This window comes from Beta vulgaris, chromosome 4 (genome assembly GCF_026745355.1).
Source record: "Beta vulgaris subsp. vulgaris cultivar EL10 chromosome 4, EL10.2, whole genome shotgun sequence".
In the NCBI taxonomy this organism is placed as follows: domain Eukaryota; kingdom Viridiplantae; phylum Streptophyta; class Magnoliopsida; order Caryophyllales; family Amaranthaceae; genus Beta; species Beta vulgaris.
This window is the reverse complement of record NC_079205.1, coordinates 8226470-8249594: the sequence shown is the minus strand read 5'-3', so window position 1 is coordinate 8249594 and position 23125 is coordinate 8226470. Positions and strand designations below refer to the sequence as shown.

General features: G+C 36.6%; 2 protein-coding genes across 7 annotated transcripts; one reads left to right on the top strand and one right to left on the bottom strand.

Moving 5' to 3' along the window:
- The first annotated feature begins 998 nt into the window (after window positions 1-998).
- Window positions 999-21239, top strand: LOC104907230 (myosin-2). Of its 6 annotated transcripts, none has more exons than XM_019252557.3 (24): window positions 999-1809; window positions 3988-4089; window positions 4176-4319; window positions 4435-4585; window positions 4675-4702; window positions 4903-5071; window positions 5211-5274; window positions 5386-5399; window positions 5492-5576; window positions 5794-5897; window positions 5992-6130; window positions 6918-7036; window positions 7133-7285; window positions 7373-7462; window positions 9280-9357; window positions 9446-9604; window positions 10301-10501; window positions 10915-11120; window positions 11216-11351; window positions 14748-14877; window positions 14976-15128; window positions 15227-15339; window positions 16313-16525; window positions 20694-21239. In XM_019252557.3, the coding sequence occupies exons 1-24, from the start codon at window positions 1300-1302 to the stop codon at window positions 20844-20846; spliced, it is 3414 nt and encodes a 1137-aa protein (XP_019108102.1). In that variant the 5' UTR covers window positions 999-1299; the 3' UTR covers window positions 20847-21239. The 6 variants fall into 6 exon arrangements, 4 of the variants coding, with proteins under 4 accessions (XP_019108102.1, XP_010694426.1, XP_010694427.1 ...); XR_007273185.2 differs by having other exon boundaries at window positions 1007-1809; window positions 16326-16525; window positions 20694-20819; XR_007273184.2 differs by lacking the exon at window positions 20694-21239 and adding an exon at window positions 19608-19748 and having other exon boundaries at window positions 1009-1809; window positions 16326-16525.
- LOC104907232 (chlorophyll a-b binding protein 13, chloroplastic) lies at window positions 20870-22733 on the bottom strand. Its single transcript, XM_010696126.3, has 3 exons — window positions 22521-22733; window positions 21814-21975; window positions 20870-21539 (listed from the first exon to the last, which is right to left on the bottom strand). Exons 1-3 carry the CDS (start codon window positions 22641-22643, stop codon window positions 21030-21032), a joined length of 795 nt encoding a protein of 264 aa, XP_010694428.1. The 5' UTR covers window positions 22644-22733; the 3' UTR covers window positions 20870-21029.
- Between the last annotated feature and the right edge of the window lie 392 nt (window positions 22734-23125).

Below are 23125 nucleotides of genomic sequence, written 5' to 3'. Positions count from 1 at the left end.
GAGAGAAAACAATCCACTTAGATGATCTTCTAAGTGAATCAAACAAGAACTTGTGTTTTTGTGTTTGTGAAGAACACTCAAGAGAAGATTGCAAGTTTTCTCTTAAGCTAAGCAAGAAGTATTTGAGAGAGTATAGAATAGAAAATTCTGATTTTCTTCCAACCCTCACTCATAGGAATCCCAAGGTTTATATAGGAAGAATAAACCTTTCATTGACTAGAGTAGTTAAACCATAACCCCCATTTTAATCACCCATCAAAGGCCTTTAATCAGCTGATTTAAGGACCTTAAAGGTCATTAAAATGAGGCCATAACATCACAACGGACATAAAACCGTCAAGGCATCTTTTCGCATTCCAAGGCAGAAGACACGTCGCGACTCGCGAAGAAGCTCGTGAGTCGCGAGGCGCTGGTCGCGACCCGCGACGCCTGTCGCGACTCGCGACGGGCCACTGGTCGCGACTCGCGACTCGTGTCGCGACTCGCGGCCAGTCTTTTGTCTCCCTTGGTTTATGAATGCGTTTTGCCACTTAATGCACTCTAGTCTTTTGCATACTAGACCTCCTCCTCTTCTAGTACATACCCTTATGAGTTTCAAACCCATTACCCTATAAATGTTTCAACAGAAGAAAGAGGAGAGAGAATGTGACCTAAAAAGTGAAGCAGAGAGAAGATGTATTGGGCTCAGCCCGTCTGACAGTAAACAATACGTCAGACGGTCTGACCCAATACTTTCACTAAGTATATAGTATTACTTGCCGTTTAAAAGAACCAAGTAAAAAAAAAGTGAAAAGGTAATGCACGAGAGAGACCTGAAAAAGCAAAAAACAGAATTAAAAAAAAGCAACATAAAATTTAACCACACGCATAACGCGCCACACACATACATATTACTCCTTTAACAAGTACTATTGCGGACTGCAGAGTGCCAACGAAGCCAATTAGTCCGTCTGTTTGCCCCTCCCAATAATCCAATCCTTTCTTTTTTAAATAAATTTGAATGTGTATTTCAAAAAAAACCCCACTTTGTTTTTTCCCATTTAAATTCAAAATTAATCACACCAAACCAAAACTCTTTCTTTTCTTTCCCAATTTTTCATTTTCTCTCCTTTAAGATTAGGTTTTCAAAAAACCCCAGCAACCAAAAATCAACAACTTTTCAAATACACACACACACATTAACAACATTACATTACATGATTTCCTCTTTCATTTCATCTCCCCCATTTTTTTTATCAATTCCGCCATTGTTAATAATCTTCAAAATCTGACATAATTCGAGTTTCTGCAACAATCAAAATGATGTCAACATCGCCAACATTGATGCGAAGTTCATTAGAGGAGATGTTAGAGAATCTCCGTCGAAGAGATGAAGACCAACCTAAAGATAATCCACCTGCATTACCTTCTCGGCCGGTATCCAAAGCTCGATTACCTTCCGCAAGGAAGTCTTTGCCGGTGGGGTTTAAAGTGTCCGCTTCTTTACCACCTACCGCCACCGCCACCGCCACCGCCACCGCCGATGAGAGGAAGAAAATTCCAGAGGATCTACAACGAGAAAAAGTCGGAGTTGGTCCATGGTTTAGGAGACGGAATAGTTTTGGAAGTAGTAAAAAGAAGATTAAATCTGATCAGTCACCTTATTATTATGATGATGATGATGTTGATGCTGTGTTGGAGATGAAAATGGAGGAGAGAGAAATTCGAGGTGGTTTTGATGTTAATAATGCTCAACGACTTACCTCCACTACTACTACTTCTAAGGCTGTTGTTGAGTGGGAAGATAATGTTGATTATTTTATAAAAAAGGTAATTAACTTCTTTTATTTATTGTTCATTATTATTGATACTGATTTTTTTTTTTTGTTTGAATGTTAGTTGTTGTTGTTGTTCTTTTATTATATAATTAGTTATATGAAGACCTTTGTTTTTGAAGTTTGGCCTGATTTTAAGCTCAAATGATGATATTTTTTAATTTCATTTTACTGTGGGAGTGTGATTTAGTGAAGGTTTGTGTATTGGGATTGTAGAAGTTTTGCTTGAATGATACGGAGACTGACTATGCGCGAATCTCTATTGAGCTTTGTGAATTGGATTGGATTGGATTGGATTTGATTGACTGTTAATGGCGTAAATCTATAAAGTGGGTTGTCTAGTAGGATCTGATTGAGAGTTTCTGTTCATTCTGCATCTGCCTGTGATGAGAATTGTGGAAAGGAAATTGCTTACTTTTTGTATTTTTTTAATTTTCGATTTTTGGGATTAGTGATGAACTGGGAGTTTTACCTATTGTTGTGGTTGTTGGTGTAGAATGTTGAATTCATAATGTTGATGTTACTTATGACAACTGTGCACAAACGTTGCAAGAAGATCCGGTATAACCTTTCTTTTTCTGGAATTATCGTTGCCAAATTTTGATAATGCCAATTTATGGCTTAATCTCTAGTTATGACATAGGATACCCCCAACATTGGGAAAGGAAGTGGAGGTTTGAACTTCCTCGACGTCAACTGAGCTTGGGATCATAGTGAATGACCATTTCAGCTTATTCTTTTCGGCACAAAGTTAGGATTTGATGGGGAGGGTTATATCGATCAGAATTTCCTTCTTTCTTTTTCTGCATGCAATCTGCTTTTGAAGGGTTGAGGTGTTGCTTTTGTGTTTGAACTTTGCAGTTCACAATGTATAATTGCTTTACTCGTATAATTCCTAAAAGGTGCTATGAGATATTGTGTTAAAACAGAATAACCTGCTAAGCATCCTTGATCTTTATGTAATATGATCGAAATGTAGCTTATGTTATCCATGTTTATTAGTGATCTGTCATTTATAGTTTGTTGTGTATCTGTTCTGCTTGATATTGAAGATTTCTAGTGGTTGCCTTGGTCTTGTCCTGGAAAGTGGACAGTTTGTCACTTTTGCCTGTTACTTAGTTAATAGCCTTATTGTAGTTTTTATTTTGTTTATTTATTGAATTGTCCTTTTTGTTTCCTTCTTTTTGCTTTAATATTGGAAGTGACTAGTGAGTTTACCCTTGTACTACTGCTACAAATTATTATAAAAATACGAATTCAACTGGAGCCATGTACCGAAAGCATTCACCTCTCATTACCCATTTAGTAACTACCATGCATGCCATTCCTGAATATGGTGGCTTACATCTGAATAGGATGATCATACTGTAGCTGATGTCTGACTTTCCCGATTTAATTGAACATGAAAATGTCAATTTGAACTTTTCTTCACCTTATTTTTGCTGAACTTATATTATCTTAATTTTTTCTGAACTTTTCTTATATCTTTCTGAACTTGTCTTATTTTATTTTACCTTTTCTAATATTTCCTAACTTTTCTTATATTTCCGTAACTTTTCTTATTTCTTTCTGAACTTTGCTAATTTATTTGAACTTTTCCCCCCTAAATATTAGGAAATATAGGTAAAGAGAAGTTAGAGAACACACCCAAGTGTACAATTTTGTCTTCCTCTATGTTATGAATGTTTTAATATATTTCTTTCCTTATTTTTTAGTTTGCTCATCTAGAATTTTGTTTATATATACTTTCTCAACATATAGTTGTTCGAGTAAGAGATAGACTTCAATAAAAGTTACTTGAGGAAAATTACAATTGCAAAAGGGTTGTGGACAATTATGTTTGAATTCTGGAAGTGACTTCTCTTACTGGAAAGGATGTGTTGTCCTAGACCTGGGATTTTGGGAATACTGTAGGTGATATGATTTCTCTGCCATGAATTGCCTTTATATCCTAGAATCAAGCATCAACAGACATTAAAGGAACTAAAAGATACACCAGGCCCAAACACAGCAGGTGCTGGGTTGCTTAATGCATGGCTCTGCTGCCTCTCATGTGATGCAGGTTTTCTTTTGTTACAACTTAAGCAGAGTGACCATCTATTGGAGGCCTGCTGCTGTACTCTCTGTCTGGTTCTTTTTTAGAGATCCTAAATGTCAGTTTTTTCTGTTTCAGAAACTCCGTGTGTGGTTTAAGCTTCCTTCTGGACAGTGGGAATCGGGAAGGATACAGTCAACCTCTGGCGAGGATTCTCTTGTACAGCTTGCATCTGGGAATGTGAGTTACATCTTCCTGACACATGGCTTTCTGATGAACTGTGTGCTGAATCAGAATTAAACACTGATGCCCTTTGATTGCTATAGGTCATCAACGTCTTGAAAACAGAGCTCCTACCCGCAAATCCAGATATTCTTGACGGTGTGGATGACTTAATACAGCTTAGTTATTTGAATGAGCCTTCAGTTCTTAGCAATCTACAGTACAGATATTCGCGTGACCTGATTTATGTGTGTGCTCACCTTTGCTCCTTTATATGGTTCTTTTCTTTCCTTTTAGAGTTCTAAAAGATGCAGCCTAACGTTGCTTTTTGCCATACATATTGTGGTGGGCTTGGCTCTATAGAGTAAAGCAGGGCCTGTTTTGATTGCAATCAATCCATTCAAGGATGTGCAAATATATGGCAGCAATCATATCACATCTTATAGACAGAAGCTTGCAGACAGTCCTCATGTTTTTGCGATGGCAGATGCGGCCTATGATGAGATGATGAGAGGTCTGATACTACACTTATTATTTAGAGCAAGTTTGAGCATATAGTTGCAGTCATATGTGTATTCATCGTGGTGTTTCCTTTTGTCGCAGATGGTGTGAACCAATCTATTATAATAAGGTGAGTTCAGATCCTTCTGCTTTGGAATCTCATAACAGAATATTTTTATGCTATGCTATTTTAGTTTTTTTTTTAAATTTTCCTCTATCAAGCTTTTCTATCCCAGAAGTCAACTTAAAGAGTATTGGTTTTATTTACTTTATATCCCAGAAGGGTTTTATATTCATTATTTTCACAAGCGACATCTTTTCGCCTTACAGTGGGGAGAGTGGTGCTGGGAAAACTGAAACAGCAAAGATCGCAATGCAGTATTTGGCTACTCTTGGTGGTGGTGGAGATGGAATTGAACTGGAAGTCCTTCAAACAAGTCGTATCCTAGAAGCATTTGGGAACGCAAAAACATCCAGAAATGACAACTCTAGCCGATTTGTAACTATCCTGTCTGCTCTATTGTTGCTTTAATCAATTTGTTCACTTTTGGACTACAGTTGCATTTGTAGATAATGCCTAACTTTAGGGGCTTAACTTATTCGTATTGTAAATTGTTTGTGTTATTGATGTTTTACAGGGCAAGTTGATTGAAATTCATTTCAGTATGACGGGAAAGATATGTGGTGCCCTCATACAAACTTGTGAGCTATCGATTCCATTTTTCTTTTCAAAATTGATCTCTCTATAAATTAGCGTTGACTGACGTGTCATTGTTGCCTGTGCTTTTTCGCTATATTTGATCGAATGGATAGTTCTACTTGAAAAGGTGAGATAGCTCAATTAATTGCTGTATTGGGTTGTTCAGCAATTGTATTTATGTTTTACTCCTTTTCCTTACTATTGTTATTGTATATGCAGTCAAGAGTAGTTCAGCTGGCCAGAGGAGAACGATCATACCATGTCTTTTATCAACTTTGTGCTGGTGCCCCATCTGATCTAAGAGGTTAAATCAAATCACTGTTTGCTTTTTACTCGGCAGTATGGCAGGATGCTGTTGATGTCTTTCACAGTTGTTTGCACTGTGATTTTATCAGCAAGAAGTAAATGAGCAAAAAGAAAAAAAAAAAAAAAACTGTTTGTACAATATCTTTGCTATTGAAATTGTTGTCCATCACTTAAATTACTGATTAGTTGTCACCGATGCTTCAATGCTGCTGCAGGTAGATTGAACATCAAAATGGCTAATGACTACAACTATCTTAATCAGAGTAATTGCTTGGTGATTGATGATGTTGATGATGCACTGAACTTCTGTAAGCTTCAGGTAAAGAAGCTTGTCACGATGCTAGAAGTACGTTTTCTGCAGTCCGTTTTCTTCCATGCATCTTAAGGTTATTCTTCTTCTCTTATCACATCAGGAAGCTTTAGATATTGTCCGAATCCACGCAGAAGATAGGGAAAGTATGTTTGCAGTGCTTAGTGCAGTTTTGTGGCTTGGCAACATTTCATTTCAAGTTACTGATAACGAAAATCATGTAGAAGTGGTGGCTGGTGAAGGTATGGGTTCCTGCTTCAGTGTATCGGTTCTTATGTTGTTTAATAAGGTGTCTTATTAATAGTTGTTAGCACTGGTACCTGTTAGAGTTTTAAGGAACTGCATTAGGATATACTGTAATCAATCGAGGGTCACAGCTCAGCTGTGGGAACAGGCATAGCCAGCCTCGGCACAGTTGCACATATTGCTTTCTGGCCATGTTTGTTTTACTTAGAGCTGTATATGTATTGGATACTCAACGCTTCTACGTGGATGCTGACAATAGACTCCTCATTTTGGAGAAAATATGCAATATTCCGTGGAACACCAAGCCTGACACCTGGAAATGTATCTTCATGCACAAGTAGCCGAGTGTGGGTAGTATAGCGCAGTGTTAACGCAGTCCTGTTGGTCTCTTTTAGCACCTATTTATTGATTATTTGATTTCAAGTTTGCAGTATTTGTTTTTCGTGCAATAAGTTTGCAGTATTTGATAACATAAACAAAATAATCTCTTATACTTGGTTCTGTGTAGTCTCAAATTGCTAATTTCAACTACGGAATTTTCCTTCTGAATTTTCAAATTGAAGCAAGTTTTACAGGGGTCAAAATGTGGCTTTTTGAGCTTAATTAAAACTCAGATGTTAAAGTTATTGATTTGAAAGGGTCATCTCTTGTTTAATTTTCAAACAAAAGGGTATAGATTGATTCCATAGATTTTAGATTTTAAATTCTTCTGTCCTTTTGTTATCCACTGCTTATGATGTGTACAGATCTTGATGTAGTTTGTCGGTGTTGGTTGTTTGGCAGCTCTGACTGCTGCTGCCAGTTTGATGGGTTGCACTGAGCAGGATCTCATGTTGGTTCTATCGACTCGCAAAATCCAAGCTGGCAAGGACAAAATTGCAAAAAGCTTAACTTTACCGCAGGTATGTTAGCCTATCAAGATACTTCATCAATGGATCATAATTCTATCTCATGCGTGCTGTATGTCATATGACTTGGTTATATCATGTGATTTTCAGGCAATGGACACCAGAGATGCATTAGCAAAATGTATTTATGCCAGATTGTTTGATTGGCTTGTGGAACAAGTAAATAAATCACTTGAAGTGGGTAAAAGGAGAACTGGAAGATCCATAAACATTCTGGATATATATGGCTTTGAGTCATTTCAGGTTCACATTTTTGAACAGCTTGATAGAGTTGTTAATTGCTTTCACATGATTGTTTCTCGTGTGCTTATACTTAAATTTTGCTTTCAGAATAATAGCTTTGAGCAATTCTGCATAAATTATGCAAATGAAAGGTTGCAGCAACATTTCAATCGTCATCTCTTCAAACTTGAACAAGAGGTAGGCTTTAAGTCATTTGATAGCTTGGAATATGCATGCTAGATATGTTTTACTGTTGCATTATTTGGTTTGGGCTCAAACTTCATGTGATAGAACTGTAGAATGGCTCATGAAAGTGAAGGCTATAAGTATTTAGGAGAGTACCTGCCCCCTTTATGTCTGCCTTTCTTTACTGTAATTGGTCATCATCTGTTTTTTCGCCGTTTCTTGCGTATACTGTTTCCTTTTGTCTGAAGTGGTTGTCATTACCCTGTCTGTTTTCCATATCCTCACAGTATCATGTTGGTCTCTTGGAAATTATTCTAGTTTCTGCTTGAGCTTGGAAATTTGTGTATGTTCAACAAGAGCTGTGTACTAAGTGCTAGGTAGTCAAATTATAAACATCCAAATGATCAAAAGTAGCCTAGTCTTCTTTTGAGGTGACTTTTTCTTTTATTGTTTAAATGGAGAGAAATTTTTCTCCATGATTTGCTAAGTACACTAGTCTGAAGTAGAGGTGGATTCTTGGTGGGTGGGCCAGGTCACTGCAGGGTCAATAGTGTGTTGGGCCTAACCAGATCAACACAAAATTTTATTACAATCCGTGTCACATAATTCCCTAATCTCCCCATGGATTGTGACCCGTAAAAAGTGAATTATGGTCAGTTTTGCACTATATTTGGCCCATTTTGTGTGAACTATTACTTGGAAAAGAGAATTATGTAGCGAATTATGCCAACAGCTCGGGCCAATTGGGTGGAGGCCTGGAGGACAAGGGTACTGTAATCACTATTTGTTTTCCTCTTCTCAAGGAGGAGTAGAGGTTCCATATGATATCATGATTATTTTTAAAAAACTTACTTTCTTAAAACAAATGTGACAAAGATAGACACATAGACTTGCTTTCTGAATAACCATAATCTATATAATGTTCTTAAAAAACAAAAATTATCAATTGATTTTTGACGCGTATAGATGTATATTCTTCAAACCAACCACTAAAATGAAACCGTTGAGAATTAATTCTAGTCGGTTTGATGTATGTGAGAAAGGATCACAATAAAAACTTCTTTTTCCTTACTTGTTCCAAGTGAATGGGCATTACCTTACTGTAGTGCCTGTAGATTTTCCATGATCTGGAGGCTCTTGAAATTCAGTCCTGTGACTTTCACAACTGACAGCTACTGTTCCATAGAAAACGGCAAGCGGTTAAAGGTGGCAGGTGAAATGATAAATATGCTGCTTCCTGGTAGAAGGCTATATGGTACATGTTTTACAGTGATGAGTCAGGTTGAGGAGTATGGGCCTCTAGATTTGTCTCCCTGTCTGCAGTTTTAGGGAGTGGAGGTGGCAGCTAAGAGAGTAACTATGGTTCTGTAATTTCCATGGAAAAACGTAAATGAGGGAGAGAGGGAAGATGTTATTTGAAAGAGAGAAAAAGAAAAGCCCCAGCTATATATGTTTGTTCTCGTTATTGGGAGTTTGGGACAACAATGTAACACACTCTAGATTTACCTCACCATGTCAGTGCTTTTTCTGCTGTTTGCCATCTGGAGCGTAAAAAAACCCACTTGTGCTTCTGCAATCACAGTGTATCTGCAATGCTGGAAAATTTTTCTTTTAGTGAAAATGATGTAAATGCTTTGTACAACTAATGAATAATTTTATGACACTGTACTCATATAAGTTTTATCCAATATAAGACATATTCTATGTACTAATGTCTAGCATCTTGAGATTATATTTTAATCTTTTATTAAAATGCTCTCAATGAAATTCATTGGCAAGCTGATCAGAACTTCCTATGACTGTTTCTGATCTCTTGGTACATATTTTAGGATTATGAAGCTGATGGAATTGACTGGGCTAAAGTAGATTTTGAGGACAACCAAGAGTGCTTGAACCTCTTTGAGAAGGTACTGTTGTTTAATGTGGTTTAATATTGCTATGCAGTTGTCTTGCTTCAAGAAAGAATATTAATCAATTTTGTTGTATGCCATGCAGAGACCTCTGGGGCTTTTGTCTTTGCTGGATGAGGAGTCAAATTTTCCTAAGGCTACGGATTTGACTTTTGCCAACAAACTTGAGCAACACTTGAGCTCTAATTCCTGTTTAAAAAGTGGTAGAGATGGGGCATTTAGTATTTGCCATTATGCAGGACAGGTAAGGTCATTGTTGGAAGTCTCATCGTCTTTGTGAATTTGCTCTATTTGAAAGTTATACTTTGTGAAATATGGGATTCTCGTTAACTCTAGTCAGTGGATCGAGTAAAAAGCATATTGAAACGAAAACATTGGCTAAAATGCCATATATCTTGAAACGGAGGAGTATTACATATAGTGATTTTTTTCCTGGGGAGAAAGAAGGAGAGGGGTCCTGTTTCCTTGGTGAATTATTCTTCTATCGTTTTGTTTGATGACCTTTACAAACTATTATTGTGCAATGGACTGTTGTTTTGCCTGAATTATATAATTTGATGACTGGTCTGCCTATGATATGCTGGCAATGTGTAATCACTATGTGGTTTCTCTCCATGCTTTGCATTCTTAGCTCATACTCTCTTTTTCATCTCCTATTTGGGTGGGACTTGGGAGTATGTGGTTGCAGCAACCTTGTTTTTCCTTTTTTTTGTGCCTTTTTACATAATAATTAAATTAGAACAAGACTTTTGGTAGTGAGCTTAATTAATTTTTGTGAAGCAGATTAATACTTGCAATCTTTTTCTTATATCTGGCAACTTAATTTCCAAGAGTTTCTGCACAAAATTTGCGTTATATTTTTTTAATTTTTTTTTATGTGTATCATCTGATATCATGGTGATTCTTGATCATAATTTTCTGTTTCTTTGTGTTTCCTTAGGTTCTTTATGACACTAGTGGATTCTTGGAGAAGAACAGAGACCCCTTGCACACTGATTCTCTCCACCTACTCTTGTCATGTAGCTCTCCATTGTTGCAACTGTTTGCTTCTAGCATGCTTGACCAATCCCAGAAGTCTAATGGTCTCAACAGCCAATCTGCTCTTGACACCCAGAAGCGAAGTGTCGCAACAAAGTTTAAGGTTATCATCTTCTGCTGTTGTGTTCATTTTTTCGGGTAGCTACAATGTTTACTTCATCAAGCATAAGAAGATGAAAATATTTCTCCAAATGTTCCTTTTTTATTAATATTCCTGTAAGGAGCACTGTCTATGAGGCAGAGAGATATCAATGGTCTATTTTTTCCGATGGGTTAGTGCCACCATTCTGTTCCGAAATGTATGTTTATTGGGAAGTATTGTACATACCATAGATCTAGTGTTTAAATTATTGATGTCAGTATATCTGGTTGACGAGGATAGACTATATTAATTTGAACCATATACCTTTTGCCTTCTTCTCACTAATATTAATCAGCAGCTTCTTTATCATAAATGAACACAGGAAAGGCTATTGTCTTTGGTGCTAGTTCTGATATTGCACTCTCTATTTGCAGAGTCAACTTTACAAACTGATGCAACAGCTGGAAGATACCACACCTCACTTCATTCGTTGCATAAAACCAAACAGTAAGCAGCATCCTGGTGTGTTTGAAAAGGATCTTGTCTTGCAACAGCTAAGGTGCTGTGGAGTTCTGGAAGCTGTTAGGATAGCTAGATGTGGGTATCCTAATCGGATAACACATCAAGAGTTTGCCCAAAGGTATATGTCTGACAGTCTGAGGCTTTCAACCTTTAGATTATACATCAGTGCATAAAGTTCCAAATCCGTTCTCATTCTTTTCTTGGTATGTTTAGGTTTGGCTTCCTGATATCAGATAAGAGCGTTTCTCAGGATCCCTTGAGTATATCAGTTGCTATTTTACAGCAATTCAACATCCTTCCTGAATTATATCAAGTTGGCTACACAAAATTATATTTTCGGACTGGGCAGGTAATGATCATCAGTCATCATTTACTCTCTTCCCTTTCTACATGCATGAACCCCCTTCCTTGTATTATAAGGAGAAACACATATGCATACATGTATCATCAGATGTGATTGGAATCATTGGATAGATATCGCTTCGTCAAAGGTCCATGGTTCGGATATAGTTGTGAGATGAATAGCTTGCTAATTGATCCTCATTACAGACATCTTGCTGAGGTTAGACACAAAGTACTAGACTAGGAAGTGAGACAAATTATAATTACATTGCTAAATGACTTGGAACTCTAACATGAAATCTCAGCTGACAATGGAACTGAGGAGCCATAATCTTTGTAAGGGAGATGTTTATCTCAAGGCCCTGAAAGGAGAAGTTATTGTTGGACTACGTTTGGGTCATACTTGTCGGTTCTATATCAGGCTTAATGGGACTTCATAGTTTCTTGGCATCATTGCAAGCTACTCTTGGTAAATAATTGTCATTGTCTCTATATCCCTTCATAGCATGAAATTCTTTGTTCTAAGTACCAGCTGTAGTTATCAGCTATTCTGTCATACATTGGGCAGCACCAAAATCAGTAGTGACAAGTTTGTTTGACAGGAAACCAAGTCTATCATGATTTCAGTGGTTAGTAAAGTTATGTAGTTTTTCAGGAGTCAAGAAAATGTCTTTTATCTTATGCAAAAATTTATATGATTGTTTTTCTGATAGAGCATTTTCCTGAAATTAACTGTTTCAAATTGACCCTGAGGACTGAAAAATGGTATCCTGTAGATGGATGTGTAATGTCTTTGACATTTGATATTACTGTAAGTGTTAAATTGGTAGTTTCCCTCCTTTTGATTTCCAAAATCGGAAAAGCAACATCTGCCTTTTTGCTTGCTTTCCCCATCTTTTTACTATAAATTAGAAGCCTGCTTGCGGATGAACATGAGAACATTTGACACTATTATCCGGACCAAATTTATTTCTCTCATCTCCCCTATCCTCCTCCTTTTTCCCCAAAAAATCTGATGGTAAAATCCTCAGTCTTGATGGTAAAACATTTCTCTCTTTCTTGTTGAGAACTGATTACAAGGAAACACATTTGGATATAGAGTATATGTGAAGAATATAAGGAGCTCACTTTGATTTTGAGTACTTGCTGTATTTGGGCTTTGATTTGATATTTAATGAGGATCAGTTGGATATTATGTCATGAGATTTATTATTGGAATTAACTGCAAGGATGGATACTGACAATCGGCATGTTGTGTAAATATATGCACAATGATACTTACGCTAGGGTCTAAGCATCAGATACTAATGCATATCATAATGTTCGACTTGCCAAGGCTCATAATTTGGACATGAGTATGGGGGCCACTTGACATTGTAAACTCTTAGTACAACATATAATCTATACTTTTTATAAACATGAAACCAAATTTATGAGGATACAGGGGTCCAAAGCCCATTAATGATTAAACTAACTTGAGTTGATGTAGCTCTTTTCTTTAAGGTCTTCTATGTCCATATTTCCACATACAAATACCACTTTTAGCTACGAGGGTTCAGACCCTATTTTCTTAATCTGAATTCATAGAGCATTGATGCTTGAATAGTATATTTCCTCCTCATAGGGAGCTTAAATCTCTCCTCTCTGATCTCATCCTTAATTCTTATGATTCACAGCACCATGAAGTGTCTGTTCGCAAGAATAGGTGTTGAATTGTTTGTGTTTGCACTGGTTCGGGAGCAAAATTGCCAAGTCGGAATAAAATAACATATGGGGTTCTGGTGGAGTACATGGATGTAGAGTGTGAAGAGAAGATGTGGGGGAGTAATAGAGGAAGAAAGGAGAAGCAAGAGAGATAGGATGGGATGGGTAGATTGATTTGCTTAAGTGTTTTTAGTCAATTAATATAGCATGTGACGTCATGTAAAGTGGCCATCACTGGCAGAATCATCTTGATTTCTTCTCTGCCATGTTAGGGTTGTTTTAGATTAGTTGAGGAAAATAGGGTCACTTGGAGAAAATAACTGCTATACGCGATTACCATAGGTATTTGCTCATCCATTTATAGGTACGAGTGTGGGATGAAATTCTTGAGTTGTTGAAAACACTGCCTGATATCATGAAAGGCATATAGAAAGTTTATGATGATGAATAAAATTCGTGTATGATCTAATGTCATTAAGCAGACTGTAAACGGAGAAGCTTGTGTGGGTATAATATAAAAGTCAACTATAAAAGCCGTAGAGACGTTAGGTAACAAGTTATCACAAAGTTCACCGTTCCATGAATATTGAAATATGGTAGGAGTGCATACTATTTGAAGAGAGAGATAGTGACAAAATAAAAGGGGACCCATTTGATGAGGAGAGACATAAACATAACTCATTAGCAATTAAGGCAATGTTGCAATTAATGTGAAACTACCAAATAAGGAAGATGTTGCAAATGATGTAGATGAACAGAGGACTTCTATAGTTAAGAAGGTTTTGCGAACAATTGCCTTATCACAGGATGCTGTTATTGGATTGAGTTGTATATGATGCGAAGGTACATATTATACATAGAAGAGGGTGATGCCATTCTTGAAGCGTTTTACCAAACTGAAAGATCATTTATGTGAGACGTACTCTTTGAGTGATAGATTAGGATTCCTATTAAGCAATGTTCAGAGTGCTGTAAAGTTTTGTAGCTTGTTTTGCACTCTTCTGTTGCGTGTGTGTAGGTAGATAATATATGCCCTTTTTAATTATTATCATGGCTTTTTTGGGAGTAGGTAATAGGGACTCCGATGTAGGATGTTTACTCATACAATAGTCACTAAGAGAGTTGGTTCCAAACTATTTTTGGGTCTGCGATTGCAAGTTTAAGATATGTGTTTATTGTTTTTCAGTTTGATCAAAGCACCACATCGATTCAAACCATAAATGGAAGTATGGTCTAATCTAAACACTGAACACGTTTTCTATGTGAGGATTGCTATTTAGTTTCTGTTCTTTTATGAACTCTGTTTCAGTTAGCAGTCATTAAACTGTCTCCTCTTTGTGGGATTTTACCATAAATGGAAGTATGGTCTAGGCTAAACACTGAACACGTTTTCTTTGTGAGGACTGCTATTTAGTTTCTGTTCTTTTATGAACCCTGTTTCAGTTAGCAGTCATTAAACTTTCTCCTCTTTGTGGGGTTTTAGTGCCTGTTTTTCTTTCTTCACATGATGTTCACTGCTAAACTTTGGTTTGTGTTTGCGAGACTGTGGTACTATCCTTTTTATTCTGGAGCAGTGAGAGGGGGGGGGGGGTTGCTATTGAAAATTTGTTGCCTTTGTAAATTTACTTCTTTCCTGCCCGTCCACTTCTCATTTCTTTTCTGATACTAGTTTTGACATGATGTACATTGTGAAACGTAGATTGGAGCGTTGGAAGATACAAGAAAACAAGTTCTGCAGTCTGTGATTGGATTACAAAAATGTTATCGTGGCTACAGGGCTCGTGCTCAGTTTTTGGAGCTGAAGACTAGAATTTCTTCATTGCAGTCCTGTAGGGCTTATATGCCACTTAACTTTTTATTTTGCTCTATTTACTGTTCTATTGTTTCTTATACTTAATATGTCTGCGTGTTTAATCTCCTGTTGCAGTCATCCGTGGTGAAAGTACAAGAAGTAAGTATGATTCTTTGTTACAAATTAATAGAGCCAACTTGCAGAAGCACAAGAACAAGCATAAGCATAAGCATAGTGCTTCGAAGGCATTGGATGAGCAGCAGAAAGCAATCATACAATTACAATCTGGTAAGTAATAAAATACATCAAAACTTGGTATAAGTACTTTATCATTGCTGTGTTTTATATCCTTTTCATTTCATTTCCTTGAAAATTGTTTTTAACAGTGGTACGTGGTTGGTTGGCTCGGAAGCATTTCGATGACATGCTTACCGCAGAAGACTCGGATGTCAAAGATAAGAATAAAGTGATTAAGGATAGCAAAAGTGGACAAATGAAGGTACTGTTTGTGATTTATGTTTAGTGAACCTTTGGCGTTGAAATTTCCTTTTCTTTTTCGTGGTTATGAATCTATTCTCGTAGTGTGAATGACACAGTTTGATAGGTGTATTTGAGACTTATGTATGTTTATCCAACCGAGATATAATTAACAGCCTCTTTAGTCGTAGGATTAAAGCTGTAAAAGTTGGTCCATATAGCTATATGCTAAGAAGGTGCCACATAAAGTTCCTTTTATTTTGTTGACCTTTAGGGTTTTCTTGAAGTATCATCTACTATAGAGTGAATGGTACGTAGTATGTAGTTTTCTTTATGAATTCTAGCATTGCAAAAAGCTCATTATGCACACCATATATCAACTTCCTTTGTGTTGTGCTTAAAATCGTGGATGCTTTGTGGTTTCCGATATGTATCTCAGTGATGAAAGTGTTGTCTGTGTATGCAACTATGGGTGATCTAACAGAGGAAGTGGTAACAAGAGTATACTCCCTTGTTTCTTTTTAATGGTTATACTTTGAGTTTTGACACTAATCTTCACAAATATATGTTTGACTATCATTTGTGATTAATTAATAAGAAAAGAATATATTCATGTGAGATCTTGTTTGATTCGTTCCGATATGTACTTTTAGAATATTAACTATTTATAATTTTTACAAATGCAAATTTAGAGATAGTAATGTACAAACATTTACATTGTCAAGCATGAAAAAGTAAAGTATAACTATTAAAAAGAAACGGAGGGAGTATATGAGTGGCACAACATTGAAATCTATTGCCTTAATTAAAAATTACTCATGCGGACGTTTTTTCCTTCAACGATGTTGCTTTCTGAATTGTCATGACTGTTGATTTAACGACGAAGTTCCAGGTTAAAGCTACTTATAGTCAATAGATTCTTATATAACTTTTGGCCGACTAGAAACATGTTCTCATCTGAAGAAAAGAAATTGTAACTCTTATTGCCTGACCAGGATTTATTGCCAGCGAATGTTCAGGTTTCCAATAACGTTGTGGAGGAGCTTCAAAGACGGGTTGCAAGAGCCGAAGCAACTTTGGTTCAGAAGGAAGAGGAGAACGCTTCATTAAAAAAACAGTTGCAACAATACGAGATGAGGTGGTCAGACTACGAGGCTAAAATGCGGTCAATGGAAGATATGTGGCAGAAGCAGATATCGTCTTTGCAAGTAAGCTTTTGTACTTTTGTTATCTATAGTGTAAAATTTCATATTCATACTCCCATGTGCAATGTTATCTCTACTTTTAGTGACAAATTTACAACTGCGTATAATACTAATTACTTCCTAGTCCCTCCGTTCCAAAGAAAAGCAATACTTGCATTTTTAGAGTCAAAATTTACAAACTTTGACAATAAATTCTCACCGATATATAAGAAATAACTTAGTCAATTGGGATTTTTTTAATTCATCTCAATGTATAGATGCAATATCTAATCTAATGAAAGATACTAATAGTCAAAGTAGTGCTTTGGAGACGGTGAAAACTCAAGTGTTACATCTTTCGTGGAATGTAATTACACCTTTGAAATTTCATTGTGAGATATTTCCTTGGTGTTTAGAATTCTTCTTGTGTGCAGCTCCTTAAAGTAACTGAGCTTCATGGAGTTGCTGAAGTAAATGGCTTGTTTAGATAGGAATTTAGGAAGGGAAATGGAGGGCCGAGAGAGAAATATTGGAGGAAAGAGAAAGAGCTCCATGGTCTCTTTTGGTGCATGTATATTGACCACAAATCCCAACCGGAAATTATTGAGGTGATGGAAGTAGTTGGCCTGTATGAATCAGTGGATGGACAGTTGCGTGCCATAGTCAATCTATTCTAATACAAAGTCATAACTGACAAACTTTTACCACGTAATCAAGTTTGTAGTGCGTGGTTTAGTGAAAAATTCTTCATATCTCATCACTGTACTTCGAAATTCCAATCTGGCCACTGTATGATTAGCACATACCATCTTCCAGTTGGCTTTTTATAGATATCTTTGGTGGAAGCTTCATATTCTTCTCTCCCCTTAATTGTCATTTAAACAATGGAAAACGCACCCGTTCCTCTCCTTTGCTTCCCCTTTCTTCAAATCAAAGTCATAACTGACAAACTTTTACCACGTAATCAAGTTTGTAGTGCGTGGTTTAGTGAAAAATTCTTCATATCTCATCACTGTACTTCGAAATTCCAATCTGGCCACTGTATGATTAGCACATACCATCTTCCAGTTGGCTTTTTATAGATATCTTTGGTGGAAGCTTCATATTCTTCTCTCCCCTTAATTGTCATTTAAACAATGGAAAACGCACCCGTTCCTCTCCTTTGCTTCCCCTTTCTTCAAATCCTTCAAGCCAAACGCATTTGTAAGAGATTTTCAGAAGACACCTTTTCACTAAATAAATCCCCTTCTTATTTTAGTGGAGAAACATTCATCTTGGTGATTTCTGACATGGGAGGTCTGTTCACTCATTTGAAATTATAGGGAAATTCTACATGGTGACCTCCTACTTTGGGTTTTTCTACTTGGTGGCAGGCAAATTTTTTTTTTATACCAAGTTACCTCCTACTTTGGTTAATTATACTTAGTGGCCTTAATTCACTTAAAACCTAGTTAATCCATCATTTAAAGTAAATTTACTAACCTAACGCCTTAGTTAATTACCCTAATTCAAAACTCCCCAGTCCTCTTCTCTTAAAAAAAATGAATCAAATAATCAAATCACTAACAAAGAGAACTTGGACCGATTATCTTAGTGTTGCAAAACAAAATGAATCACCATGCTCTCAAAGTTGTGTATGAATTCCAATCAAATTGAAATATTCCAGATCATGTCTATATAATGTTGTGTACATATGCATGTAGGAATCACTCTTAAAGCGATTTGTGTTCTAGCTCTCGAACCCATTTTACGCTCTTATGTACGTAATTTCTATGATGATTATCTTATGACACTGTGCAGTGTTGTTTTTCCATGTGGGATCTCTAAGATTTCTTTGTCTTGAAAGCACCAGTTGGAGGTCATATGAGGCAATTCTGCTCTTTGTATTCTCTTGTTATGAATGTTTGGTGTGGCGTTCTTTGACGTCCTTAATTATGTGCTTGAGTAGATCCACGGAAGTTGGATTACTTTTTTTTCTAAGGAGAATTTACTACTGAAACTTTTTGATGTGAATCAAAATTTATCTGCATTATTTTGGTATATATGGAGTAAGAGGTACATGTCATTGATTAGTGTAATGTTTGTGCGTGTTTTGCAAAATCTGACATATCTAATTACAATATTAGTGAGCATGAGCTATTAAAGTTGCCAAAATTTTCATTTGATAGAAACTAAGTTGCAGAACTTTTTTTCATCTGTTATCCAAAATAGAGGTTTAAACGACTTTGAATGCCCTAGAATATGTGCTGAACTCAGATATTTAGGAAACCTTACATTTCACTTTTAGATATATGTGTTTTTTACTAAGATTGTTCAGTTGAACTGCCAAAATTTCTAACTGTCTGGATTGTGGTCAATGCCGATATGTTCGTTGCAGAGCCGAAAATATGATTGCAGTGCTTGTGTCAAGATGCTACTCTCTTCTTTGGCGGGTTGTTCCTGCGTTTTACTTGTGTTTAACATGGAACCCTAGGAGTGAGAGGGAGAAGAGGAGAAGAACAGAGAAGGAAAGGAAAGCATGTGTTTTAATCGAGAATGGGAGGGTTTTTATTAAAATTATAATTAACTAGAGGGATAGGTTAGTAAATTCACTTAAATGATGGGTTAGTTAGATTCTAAGTGAATTAAAGCTATGAAGTATAATTAACCAAAGTAGGAGGTCATTTGATATAAAACTTCTTTTGGCCTGCCACCAAGTAGAAAAACCGAAAGTACGAGACCATCATGTGAATTTCCCAAAATTATATTGTCGGGTTCTTTATACAAGTCTAGGCTTTCTGGTATAGGCAATGCATGTGGCTTAAATTTTCAATAATGGGAAGATTTGTAATATTATTAGTGCTTCATATCCGGTGATTTTTACCTTTTCAGAAACTTAAATCCTAATTTAACCTCGTCTATTGGTTGGTTTGATAATTTCGTTAAAAGCTGCATCATAAGAAGTTCCGAAGACATATAAAGTGGCTCAGGAAACATGTTAAAATATACAAAGTTCTTGTTGATTTGAACTGCACCAGAAGTCGAAGTCTAATTTATAATTTAAAGGGGAGGACGACCTAAAGATATCAAAAATCAGAACCCCTTTAACAACTTTAAACTATTGCAGATGAGCCTAGCTGCAGCTAGAAAGAGTCTTCCCCCTGAGGATGTCACTGGTCAACCTGGAAGGCAAGAGGCTTCTCCATCACCTCGTTCTTATGATTCAGACGATAACTTGTTCATGGGCCCTCAAACTCCTGGAGAAAGTACCCCCACCAAATATTCAAATCCCATTGCCGAAGCTCGAGAAGCTAATGGAGGTGGCTTAAATCCAGTGAACCGTTTAGCGAAGGAGTTTGAGCAGCAGAGACAAGCTTTTGATGAAGATGCAAGAGCTCTTTTTGATGTCAGGCCACAGTCTACTCCAGGTATGAGTTCCTTTAATGAGCTTCGGAGATTGAAGATGAGGTTTGAAGTATGGAAGAAAGAGTACAAAGTTCGGTTAAAAGAGACAAAAGGAACACTTCACAAGCTTGGGCATGCTGATATGGAAAAGAACCGTCGGAAATGGTGGGGAAAGCTGAGTGGAAGAGTACATTAAGCATAGAGATAGGTTAAAAGTCTTGAAAGTTGTCTTGTAAAACTTGGCTCACCAACTTCTTGAGCAATGAGGTTCTGTGGCAATTGGCATGATGTGCAAGTTCATCATGCACCTAGGGATAGAGGAGAGAGATGTGTCATGTGTGTTGTATGTCTACCAATTTTTGTTGCTTGGTGGAGAAACCGATAATCTCATCTAAGGGGTCTCTTACACCTTAAAGCTGGATAATTACTGTCCTCTAGGAGATGTGGCAACATTCAATGTGTATATATGTTGTTAGCAATGTATTCTTTACTATATAGTGAATGTAGGCTCGAAGATGGGGAAGATAGCCTTAGGTTGTGCTTGTGTGTAAAGTTGTAGCCATCAATCATTTTGTTGGACTCTTGTATCTCTTATAATGTTATGTATCTTCATATTCAACCCATATAATCTTTTTAGATGAATGTTTTTTATACAATCATATCTTCAAAGGGAGTGTACTCATAAAATTCCCTGGTTTTCTACTTTTTTTTTCTTTTTCTCCTTATGTTTAGAAATATTATTTATTTATGTTCATCTGGTAATTAGATGGTTTACTTACTGAAGAGAATTTTCTCCAATGTGTTGCAGGAAAACATGAATGGCGGGCGTCGGTGCAAGGTTTTGGAAGGTAAAAGGCAGAAGAGATCTTTCTCTTTCTTCATCATATGGCATCTTGAAGAATTCCTTCTTCCAAAGTTCCAACGCTTACAAGAAAATAAACTGCTAAAATTTTGGATTTGACGGATAATAGCTTGATCAAGTCATCATTTTAAAGAAGCATTGTCATTCTTCTTGGCTCTTGAAATTTTCTAAAATAAGAAAACAAAAATCCCATATGTGCACTACAGATTGTTCTTATATTAAGACATTTGATCTCTTTGAACATCTTAATAGAATTTACCTAAAGATCATATACAAACTAACTTAAGATCCAGGCACAAACTTGGTGGCATATACCCAGGCATTGTTTGCGACCGGGTTGTCAAGGTGATCTAAGAGGTTTTCTAAGGGACCTTTTCCAGTCACTATAGCTTGTACAAAGAAACCAAACATGGAAAACATAGCTAGCCTTCCATTTTTTATCTCCTTCACCTTGAGCTCTGCGAAGGTAACCGGGTCATCGGCTAAGCCCAACGGGTCGAAATATTGGCCGCCTGGGTAGAGGTCGTTGCCCTCTCCAACCCCGTCGAGTCCATTAATACGGAAGCTCTCAACTAGACCCATTAGAATCACTTGGAACCCAAGCACAGCTAGAATGCTTTGAGCATGGACTAGGTTCGGGTTTCCCAGATAGTCAAGCCCACCTTCAGAGAAAATTTGTGCTCCAGCCTTGAACCAAACTGGCTCCTTGAAGTCAACCTTTACCCATTTTTCTAGGACTTCTGGAGTTATGCAGCCTAGTGCTCCAAGCATAGCCCAACGTCCATGTATGACCTGAACAAACAAACATTTAACATTAGCAGCAGACTTGTTTATCAAGTTTATAGGAGATTGTTAGGTGTCTCTATTGAGTGAAGGGTGTCCTAAACTCCTAACTCGTTTTACCTCCACACATGCATGCACAAAATATGTTTTGGAAGATCAAGTTTTAAGTGTAACCCTTGAAAAACTCATGCACAACATACAAGTGAGAAACTTCAAATTTATAACTATGATAAGCAACAAATAATAGTAATTGATATCATGACCAATTAAGTAAGAAAAGTACCTCAAGGGCCCTGTTTCGTGCAAAAGCCTCGGGATCAGCAGATAGTCCAGCAGTGTCCCATCCATAATCTCCAGGGAATTCACCGTTTAGGTAAGAAGGAGTTTGTGCTGAAAAAGGGCCCAAGTATTTTACCCTATCTGGTCCATACCATAGATCATTTCCCTAACATCCACCATGCAATAATATAAATTACTCCAATCATCCAAATCAAATAGTATATAGACAAATAGACTTAGCTTGAACATTTTAATCATAAGGATTAAGTGATTAGATAGCTTTTGGTTCCTCATAAAGGTTTACGGCAAATCCAAAATTCACCTAGAAAACTTGTTTATTTGATATACTCCTTTCTCTCATAGAGTAACTCATTGTAACATGTTATCATATATAACTAGTTATTAGGCTCGGGCTATCATTTATTAATATAATACTTTATGATAATAACACTAAATACAACTTAGTCTAGTGGTTAAAATTTGAGTATATGTACTTGAAATCTCGGGATCAAACCTTATACTATGCAATTTCTTAATTTTTTTTATTGTACATGGATTACATGAACTAAAACTCCCTAGAGAGAGCGCCACGTGGCACAGTTTCTTGTTTTTACACGCATTTTAATATATTTGTATAGATTTCATATGCGAAGTAGTAACACAAGAAATTAACTAAAGAAAATTAAATGCAAGATTGCTGAAAATTTGTACCATGGTGAATTTGGCAGATCCCACAGGAACAACATCTCTGAGGGTGTTTCCATTAGCTCCCCTGCCTTGTCCTAGAAAAGGGGTTGGTCTAAGGACAGTACCTGAGCTTAGCATGGATGCCATGGTTGAATCTCTAGATATAGTAAATGTGTTATTTTTGTTGCTCACAAAATTTTAATGGGGAAGGTTGTGAAGTGGAAGGGACTAGAATTAAGTCAATATATATATGAGCATTTTTGTGTGTTAAAGAAGTCAGTTTGAAGTATTAGTGGACATAAATGAAGTGGTGGCAAATGGCAATTTGTGGTGGGGCAACAGTGGGTTGTATCAGCCAATGAGGTGGCTCCAAAAGATATTATAATCTCACCAACATATCCTCCTATCCAGTTACTATAATCCTCAAATCATATCCTCATATGATATTAATATTTATTTGTCAATCTGTTTTTTTAGCTCACATGTAACATGTAATTGATTTTTAGGGGTAAAAGAAAGAGGAATTAACATAATTCCACCTTTAATTTTTTTTTTTTTTGGATGATAAGCATTTAGTAGGTGATCTAGGAAATTGAAAAAAAAAAATTGGTGGTGAAGTAGGGAGAACT